Genomic DNA, 10,009 nt, shown 5'->3' with positions numbered 1-10,009 from the left:
ATGCTCCAGGAACATTTTAGGCTGTAATGAATAAGATCTTTGGGCCTTACCTCGGAAAATTTGTCCTAGTTTTCTTTGATGATATACTAATCTATAGCAAAACACTTGAAGAGCATAGGGAGCACATACAGACAGTGTTGCAAGTGTTGAGAGAGAACAAGTTGTGTGCTAAACAATCTAAATGTGTGTTTGCTATTCAAGAAGTGGAATACCTTGGTCATATAATTTCAGCAGAGGGAGTAGCAACTGACCCTAAGAAAATCAAGGCCATTGCTGAGTGGCCCACACCAGATAATGTGACAAAAATAAGAAGTTTTCTGGGTTTGGCAGACTACTATAGAAGATTCATAAAAGGGTATGGAGTTATTTGCAGACCACTACATGATCTTCTTAAAAAGGGGCAGTTCTCATGGACAACTATTCATGACACATCATTTGCACAGCTTCAACAAGCCTTAATTACTGCCCCAGTTTTAGCACTCCCAAATTTCTCTCAGCCTTTTGTTTTAGAAACTGATGCTTCAGGCAAGGGCGTTGGAGCAGTTTTAATGCAACAGGGCATGCCAATAGCATATTATAGCTCTGCACTTTGCCCAAGAAATGCTGCATTGTCAACCTATGAAAAAGAAGCTTTGGCTATACTAGAAGCATTGAAAAGATGGAGACACTACCTCTTAGGCAGAGAACTGATAATCAAGACTAACCAACAATCACTCAAGTTCATCACTCGTCAGAAACTAACTGAAGGTGTGCAACACAAACTAAGGATGAAGTTGTTGGAATTCAATTTCCAAATCCAGTACAAGAAAGGAGTTTGCAACAAAGTTGCTGATGCTCTTTCAAGAGTTCTACCTAGTTGCATGGCAATATCCACTGTCACACCTGTCTGGGCAGAGGAGTTAGTTCAGAGTTATCAACAGGATCCTGAAACCAAGGCATTACTGGAGAAGCTGTTACTCACTCCTGATAATACTCTGGAAGATCATAAATTGATTGCAGGAATCATCAGGTACAAAGGAAGAATTGTGGTGGGCAATATTCCTGCATTCAGAACAAGGTTGCTAGAATCATTGCACAATTCCCCTGTAGGAGGACATTCAGGAACTAGAGCAACATACCACAGAGTGAAAGCAATTTTCTACTGGCAGGGACTTAAATCATCAGTAGAGAAATTCATTGCTGCTTGTCCCATTTGCCAGAGAGCAAAACATGAAAACTGCCTGCGACCTGGAATGGTTGATCCAATACCTGTAGCTGATATGGCATGGCAACACATTTCTATGGATTTTATAGAAGGCCTTCCCAATTCACAAGGCAAGGAGGTAATTCTGGTAGTGGTTGACAGGTTTACTAAGTATGCTCATTTCCTGCCCCTCTCACATCCATGCTCAGTTCTCACTGTGGCACAAGCATTTGTAGACAATGTCTTAAAGTTGCATGGCCCACCCAAGTTAATCATATCTGACAGAGACAGGATCTTTACCAGCAAGTTATGGAGAGACTTTTTTTCTGCTTGGAAGAGTGAACTGAGATTTAGCACTGCATATCATCCCCAGATTGATGGCCAAACAGAAAGAGTAAATCAATGTCTGGAAACTTATCTCAGATGCATGACAAGCACAGAACCCAAGAAATGGTGCTCATGGCTTCCATTAGCTGAGTTTTGGTATAATACTACCTACCACACTACTATCAAGATGTCCCCCTTCCAAGCTTTGTATGGTTTCCCACCACCCATGATTTCTGAGCTTGACATACCTGGTCCTCAGGAGGAGGAGGCACAGAATTTCCTGGAGGCTAAACAACAAATATTGGAGCACTTAAAATCCAATTTGCTCGAGGCCCAAAACAGAATGAAACGATATGCTGATCTCAAACGAGTGGAAGGGGTATTTGAAGTGGGTGATATGGTCTACCTTAAGATGGCACCTTATAGACTAGCAGCATTTGGATTCAGAGGTGCTTTGAAACTACAAAACAAGTACTATGGTGCATTTCTAATTGTGCAGAAGATAGACAATTCAGCTTATAAACTGCAATTTCCAGAGCATGTGCAAATACACCCAGTTTTCCATGTGAGTCAGCTCAAGAAGCATATTGGTCCCAATTTCATACCCAGCCCGAACCTGCCAATGGTCAACCAAGATGGCACCATCAAGACTGGCCCAACGGAGGTACTGCAAGTTCGGCAAGTGCCTCGACACAATCTGCCAGTCGTCCAATGACTGATACAATGGGAAAATTTGTCAAAGACAGAAGCTACTTGGGAGAATGCTGACTTCATCAAATACTCGTTCCCAGCATTCTTCAAGAAGACAACTCAATCTTGGCGTGAAGCAGCCACTCTTGATTGCTGTTGCTTAGCTGCCAGCACAACGGAACGAAAACAAACAAAACAAGTGACGGATTGACGGCGGGGCCCGCACCACATCAGGAGTGTACACATGTAGCGTGGATCCAAGTAAAAACCAAGACGGCAGAACACGACTCGACGGCGCGGAGCAGCCAATCGCTCGCTCCGCGTTATCTCGTCGCCTCCACCCCTCCGCCCCATTCCCGCTGCCGCTGCCGCTGCTCCTCTCTCCTCTTAGCCCAAACACACCTCAGACCTCACCTCGCTCCCCGCCCCGCCGATCTCTTCTCTTCTAGGCTCGTCGGCGATGGCGGCTCCGGTGGTGGACGCCGAGTACCTGCGCCAGGTCGACAGGGCGCGCCGTGCCCTCCGCGCCCTCATCGCCTCCAAGGGATGCGCCCCCATCATGCTCCGCCTCGCGTACGTACTCCCAGCCCCAGTCTCCTGATCCTCTCCTACTCCATACTGCTGCTTCTGTTTGCTCGTCTGCTCCTGGTTCACGCGGCCTGAGAGGAGAGCTCGTGTTTTGCTTAAGCCCTGCGATTACCTACCGGCGTTGTTCCACTGCTGACTTGAGGCGCATGTCAGATTTGAACTAATGGGGTTGGTTTGTTACTGCCGCGGCCCTCAGATGCCAGGCCTCGCTGGCCTGTTTCATGTTTGTTGTATCGATTTCGGACGAGGCAATTTGACAAACACCTCACGTGCATGATTTTAGAGATTCCAGCGATTATGAATTTCGGCTGTATGCCACGATTATTATCTAATGAGGAGGGTATGGTATTTAGTTCACATGGACTATAGTGTTTTACAGTAGCAAGAGAAGTTGAGAACTGCCCCCACATGCCAAATAATCGGATAAGTGAGACGAATTGCTTGCCCGTTCTCGCACCTTGGCCTCTTGAACTTTTCTTTACATGTGGTGTTTTACAGAGATGGGTGCTGTTATATGCACTTGGGAAGAAATATGTGATGCACTAATAGGATCAGGTGCCCATGCACACTGGCAATGAAAGGGATAAAAACTTTGGCATTATCTGAAGTTCTGAACATGTAGCTTTTAACTTACGCACTTGATTTATTTTTTGATGTGTTGCAGGAAAGCAGGTATACACTGCTCCCTCTGCATTGTATAGATCTAATAAGTAACACCCATAAAACTACATCTGTCTTCCAATTGTTTGCCTGTATGGTTACGATTTTGTGTGTATCCTGGACTTCCTTGCTTTTCCATTTGGAAGACTCAATTTCTTCGGTCTCCCTTGCAGATGGCATGATGCTGGCACGTATGATGTGAACACAAGAACTGGTGGTGCAAATGGTTCAATTAGATACGAGGAAGAGTACACCCATGGTTCAAATGCTGGCTTAAAAATTGCTATTGATCTCCTCGGTATGTATTATATATTTACCCAATGCCCAATCTGGTAGTAGATGACTGTGTAAAAATACTCATTTTCCTATATGAGGGCTCTTTAGCCTAAGGAAATCAGTTTGGGCATTTTCATTAGTTTCTCATAAGTTAAAGCTCTGTTTCTATCGCTGTACGTCATGCAATGGCTTAAGGACAAGATTGCAATTGATTTTCCTTTGGAAAGTTAAACAGTTTAGGATGATTACACACGGAAATTAACAGTACCCTAGTTGGTCTGTTGTAAACTATTGCATCCTTACGTGTGCTGCTTTATTTGCATCACTGCATGCACAAGTAAGAGAATTCTTAAACGCTTCTATTTTATCTTCTGAGAGGGTCTAGACAGAATTGCAATTTGGTCCTAATGATACTCTGTCAAATCACGCGACTAACTAATTTCAGATTTGTTGGTTTATTGTTAAGCCGTTCCTTTCTTCGCTGCGGAAATAACTGAAATTGTTATTATAGCTTACTCAACTGTCCTTTGTTGCCAGAGCCTATTAAAGCGAAGCATCCAAAGATTACATATGCAGACCTTTATCAGGTAATTGACAATTTGGTTGAGTTGGCTCTTGTCTAAATTAAGCGAGTATTAATTGCTAAAACATCTATACTCCTCCACATATGTGCGCCGATGCTTCCTATTGAGTACAGCAAAACTGTGAATTCTATAGCTATTTACTAACTACATCTTACTTCCAGCTTGCTGGAGTAGTTGCAGTTGAAGTCACGGGGGGTCCAACTGTTGAGTTCATCCCTGGAAGACGTGTATGTGAAATATCATTTCTTCAGAAATGGATGCATTGTTCCTGATGCTTACATATTAACTGCTTTGGACCTGAATCAGGATTCGTCAGTTTGTCCCCGTGAAGGGCGCCTTCCTGATGCTAAGAAAGGTAACTATTGCTACTATTGTTTCTATCTGTCAATGTTTTCTTGCTATCTCAAGCAATTGATCAAAATGTGATCTAAGAAGTTATATGGCCAATGGCCTTATGGGCATATCAAATGTAGTTGCATCGATTATTTTCTGCACCCGTCTGCTCATGTCCATACACCATGCTCTTGGCATTTGATACTTTTTACCGTGTGAGATGGGATTTCAGGCATTCCAAGCAGTGCAGTTTTCTGGTTGTACTCCACCAATCTCCTCATGTACAGCTTTTACATGCATTTTTCTTCAGAAATTGGAGGCTTAACTACTCTTACCTTCACCTATCACCCGTATACTGGCCCTTTTACGTGTCATAGCTATTATTGCATGCTGATCTATGTTTCTTATGTCATTTGTTCATGTACAAGAGCTGTCTTTCTTTCTTTATATGATCAGTCTTCTAGGAGTACTTGTTGCACCTTGCAATCACATCCCAGTGACTGAGACATGTATCTGTATTATTTCTTCATGAGCAGGCGCACCACATCTGAGGGACATCTTTTATCGAATGGGCTTAACAGACAAAGATATTGTAGCACTATCTGGGGGCCACAGTCTGGTACTTGTTGTATTCTGTGAAGTAGGAGCACCTTTGCATCAGAAACACGGTATATAGTAATGGACTTTTTCTCTTAGGGAAAGGCACATCCTGAAAGGTCTGGGTTTGACGGTGCATGGACTCGTGATCCTCTGAAGTTTGACAACTCATACTTTCTGTGAGTTGAATACAAAGCCATAACATTTACGACTCCCTCCGATCCAGAATAATTGTCGCGGTTTTGAACTAAGGTTGAACTACCTTGGTTCAAAACCGCGACACTTGTTATGGATCGGAGGGACTTATTTTGGAGACTAGATTTGAGAAGGAGAATCAGTGTAACTGAAATGCTTGTTAACCTCACTGCAGTGAGCTACTGAAAGGGGAATCAGAAGGTCTTCTGAAGCTCCCTACTGATAAGGCATTGTTGGATGATCCTGAATTTAGACGCTATGTGGAGCTTTATGCAAAGGTGCACAGATTTTTGATATTTCCATAATCCAACTTTCAGATTCAGAACAATGTCTTATCTCTTTCGTACTGCAGGACGAGGATGCTTTCTTCAAGGACTACGCTGAATCACACAAGAAACTTTCTGAACTTGGCTTCACACCACGGATCAGTGGTGCAGCATCTACAAAATCAGATGTTTCAACTGCTGTTGTACTTGCACAGAGTGCAGTTGGGGTAGCAGTTGCGGCAGCTGTAGTCATCGCGGGCTACCTGTACGAGGCTTCCAAGAGGAGCAAGTAAGGGGTTTCATGAGTTCTTGGATGGCATTGCCTTGTTTAGTAAGTATCAAGTTATTCTTAAAAAAAATTAAGTGCCAGGTTCAAATAACAAAACTCTAGTGATGAACAACCAACAGCAGTCTTAAAATATTTCAAACATTCTTGAGAACATCTCCTTCATGTATACATCATACTTGAATATTTCAGTGACAATGAATGCTTACTATTAAAAGCATTTTTGGGCATGTTTCTTGTGCAATACAAAAGATCTTGTTTGTGTCCTGAAAATATTTCTCAACCTAGTGTGCATATATTGACCAATAGAGACCATTCAACAGCGACAAGTTGGAACTTGTTTGAAGGGAATTTGGTGTAAGCAGCCCTGTTTGCAGCCCCATGTTTTTTTTTACTTGTTGACGAGTGCCAACCGTGTGACACGCTAGATTATTTTGTACTTGTAGAGTACCAACCTTACGATACGTTTTCTAAAGAGGTAATCAAGTACATACGTTTTCTAAAGAGGTAATCAAGTACATCCTCGACAAGTAATTCTGGACAAGTTACAAGGGCAACCGACACGTGAACTCGCTGATGATCCATGCTGATCACACATCCACCTTCGGAATAGTCTATGATATCCTTGTGTTTTAATACTAACAATTGCGATTCTAAGCAAGGGTAACATGGACATAGTGATGTTCTTCTAGTGGGCTTGCCTTGACCAGAACTAGCCTTGGTTTTGCGATTGCGTGCACAACATAGTTAGTCACTAGCTCATCAACTTTGGAATAGCTCTGGGACCAAACTCTAGGAGAATCTCAAGGGTGAATTCAAGGTCAGCAATTGGAATGGGAAGTTCCATTTTCTTTGGATTTGAAACAGTAGCAGCCGAGAGCTGAGCTGGATTTGGGACCAAACGAACGACATGGTCACACATTTTTCAAATATATAAATGAAAGTAAATAGCCTGCAGTAACTTTGGAATTCTCTGGAGAACAGACAAGTGCAGCAGCTTTGGAATTGTCTGCAGAGCGTTGCTATAGGTACGATCAAACTTCATACGATTTTTGCATACGAGCAGACTGTTCTGGTGTAGTGGGGCCAAACGTTGGGAACGGGCCTGTGTCTTGTCGTACAAAATCGTATGGGGAAAATATCGTACGCAAGGCAGTTTCGTTGTCTGCAAGGTAGGGTAGCCGTAACTCTGCAGAAACAACACACGTTCCCCGGCGTCAGAGCGAGTGAGGTGCGCAAATGAAATGCCTATCAATATTGGTATACTTAAGGTCCATTGTTTGTTAGAGTAAAGACAAGGAAATTTTACGCAAGCCCACCCGTACAGCTCATGGTAGGGGGGTGCAAGGCGGCATCCCGCAAGATCCGCTAGCTAGCACAAACTGAACTAGCACAGTAGAATTCAGCTACAACTAATATTTTTTTTTTTTTTGAGAAAAGCTACGACTAAGTTTCCCTGATTCCCTCTTTCCTATATGAAGCAGGACGGGTTCAGGCGCCGCTCTGCACCCCTAATTCCATGGATCCATATATGATAAGATGAGACATTTTAGGCAAGCCCTTCGGTGCAGCTCATGAGTTCATAGATCCATATGCCCGCGGCCACGCATCACGGATACAAATCAGTGTAGTGCTTATTTGTTTATATGTAATTACAATGAGAGAATGTTCTCTCGTATTCACCATGGTACAACGCATCACTGGCGCTTCGTTCGCGCGCATGAAACTCCATCCGGGCAACAAGGCGTGTACTACACGAAGAGCGTTCGCTTTCTTTATCTCCCGCGCGATGCAATCATCATCACTTAGTTTGAAACTGGCGACTATGATGAATCTCGGAGCTGTGACACGGTTCAACGTTGATGTTATGCATATTTTGGGAGTCTTGTCCATTTTCATTCTACCAAGATCACATGGAAGCAATTTCTTTTTTCCATTTACTCGACTCTGATATGGTTTGACATTGATGGTATCCATATTTTGGGAGTCTTGTCCATTTTCATCCGACCAAGATCACATGGAAGCATTTTCCCATTTACCCTGTTCGCTCTGACTCCTCTCCTTCTCGCTTCGCACGGTCTCTTCACCATCACCATATCTTGATTTTCGTCTGTGTTTGCTCTTCTTGCGCTCGGATCAGCCACACTCTTACAAGGTATGATCCCTCAATCCCTCTCATAGTCTCCGTGTTACACACTCATGTGTCAACGAGTTAGGCATGCATTGCCATTTTAGGGGCAGATTACTTCACAGGCTCGTTCGGGTTGGATCGAGGGGAGAGATTGGCTTGAGGGGCAACATGAGAAAGGGGATTGGAGGAAGATATCATGCAAGCAACGAAGCCATGTGTCAGAGTAAGATTGAATGTGTCACATGTCGGAGCGAGGCCGCAAAGAGCTTTTGAGTGCTTTCATGTTTGGTACTATGAATAAGAACCCTAACACGAGAACAGAAAAATGCAGCGATATACAACTAGACAGATTACAAATACGGATACAACATAGAGCACCAAAGAATCAGATTAATCCAGATAGATGCAAATTTACCTGCATATGAAGCCATGTATTCAACTCCATTGGGGTTTTTTGGCATACGGTGGCAGTATATGTCGTTGGTGCGGATTCTTCTAGGGGTGAAGGTGTGCCGATCGGTGGGAGCACCGTCGAGTACAAGTGAGAAGATAGTAGATCTGCGGGATGATAGTGGAAACCAAGCGCACCAGCGGAAGGGGGGGAGGGTAGGAGAAGTTCATGTCTCATAAGCAAGCGCGCGAGTGAAGTCAAGGTGAGAACAAAAAAATGGGTCGCATGCCAAAGCAAAGCAGTGGCATCTGTGGGAATAAACGAACTGAGCATGACGTTGGTGTCGAGTAAGTATCGGAAACGAAACCTAGCACTTTTATTTCGTGGTAGCAAGTTTTAGTTGTAAGAACTTATAATTTAAATCGGAAATATGATTTGAATATTGTAGGGAAAGCAAGGAATGTTTTTATTGAATTGAAGTATTGGTAAGGTTTCAATTCATACTGCAATCCAAGAAACAAACAGGAAACCCCTCTACTATTATGTTCTTGCATGAATGTTAGCTTCTCTTGAACTTTCAATTTCGTCTGCTTTAGTACTTGCGGCCAGCCATTAGTAATAAAATTAGAGATACTTCTTGAGAAATAGAAACCCTTCAACTGAACCCAAATTCATAAACAAACACTAACTCGTGAACAATAAAGGATAAACCCTACATTCTACACTATAATGCCTAAACCCCAACCACTAAGGAGTAAAGTATAGTCGTCACATTGAGGAAAAACCTGTAACCTTAAAGCCCTAAAAAGTAATGTACAATACATAGAAACTAAACCCTAAACCCCAAACGCACACTAAACTAAAGAAAATATGCCCTAGAGGCAATAATAAAGTTATTATTTTATTTCCTTGTTCATGGTAATTGTCTATTGTTCATGCTATAATTGTGTTATGCGGAAATCGTAATACATGTGTGAATACATAGACCATAACATGTCCCTAGTGAGCCTCTAGTTAACTAGCTCGTTGATTAATAGATAGTCATGGTTTCCTGACTATGGACATTGGATATCATTGATAACGGGATCACATCATTAGGAGAATGATGTGATGGACAAGACCCAATCCTAAGCATAACACAAGATCGTGTAGTTCGTTTGCTAGAGCTTTTCAAATGTCAAGTATCATTTCCTTAGACCATGAGATCGTGTAACTCCCGGATGCCGTAGGAGTGCTTTGGGTGTACCAACCGTCACAACGTAACTGGGTGACTATAAAGGTATACTATAGGTATCCCCGAAAGTATCTGTTGGGTTGACACAGATCGAGACTGGGATTTGTCACTCCGTATGATGGAGAGGTATCTCTGGGCCCACTCGGTAATGCATCATCATAATGAGCTCAATGTGACCAAGTGTTTGGTCACGGGATCATGCATTACGGTACGAGTAAAGTGACTTGCCGGTAACGAGATTGAACGAGGTATTGGGATACCGACGATC

General features: G+C 42.9%; 1 protein-coding gene across 1 annotated transcript; it reads left to right on the top strand.

Annotated features, from left to right (window-relative positions):
* The first annotated feature begins 2,480 nt into the window (after positions 1–2,480).
* LOC119328631 (probable L-ascorbate peroxidase 4, peroxisomal) lies at positions 2,481–6,215 on the top strand. The gene is made up of 9 exons (XM_037601610.1): positions 2,481–2,773; positions 3,622–3,746; positions 4,262–4,311; positions 4,470–4,535; positions 4,615–4,663; positions 5,178–5,260; positions 5,338–5,417; positions 5,609–5,711; positions 5,786–6,215. The coding sequence occupies exons 1-9, from the start codon at positions 2,661–2,663 to the stop codon at positions 5,990–5,992; spliced, it is 876 nt and encodes a 291-aa protein (XP_037457507.1). The 5' UTR covers positions 2,481–2,660; the 3' UTR covers positions 5,993–6,215.
* Positions 6,216–10,009: the final 3,794 nt, after the last annotated feature.

This window comes from Triticum dicoccoides, chromosome 7A, assembly GCF_002162155.2.
Source record: "Triticum dicoccoides isolate Atlit2015 ecotype Zavitan chromosome 7A, WEW_v2.0, whole genome shotgun sequence".
In the NCBI taxonomy this organism is placed as follows: Eukaryota; Viridiplantae; Streptophyta; class Magnoliopsida; order Poales; family Poaceae; genus Triticum; species Triticum dicoccoides.
The sequence above is the reverse complement of the archived record's forward strand: the minus strand, read 5'-3'. Positions and strand labels throughout refer to the sequence as shown.

Coding starts and splice junctions, on each gene's coding strand:
- LOC119328631 (XM_037601610.1), top strand. CDS start 2,661: ATGGCGGCTCCGGTGGTGGACGCCGAGTACCTGCGCCAGGTCGACAGG. Junction 2,774..3,621: donor CCCATCATGCTCCGCCTCGC/GTACGTACTCCC, acceptor TCTCCCTTGCAG/ATGGCATGATGCTGGCACGT. Junction 5,418..5,608: donor TTTGACAACTCATACTTTCT/GTGAGTTGAATA, acceptor ACCTCACTGCAG/TGAGCTACTGAAAGGGGAAT.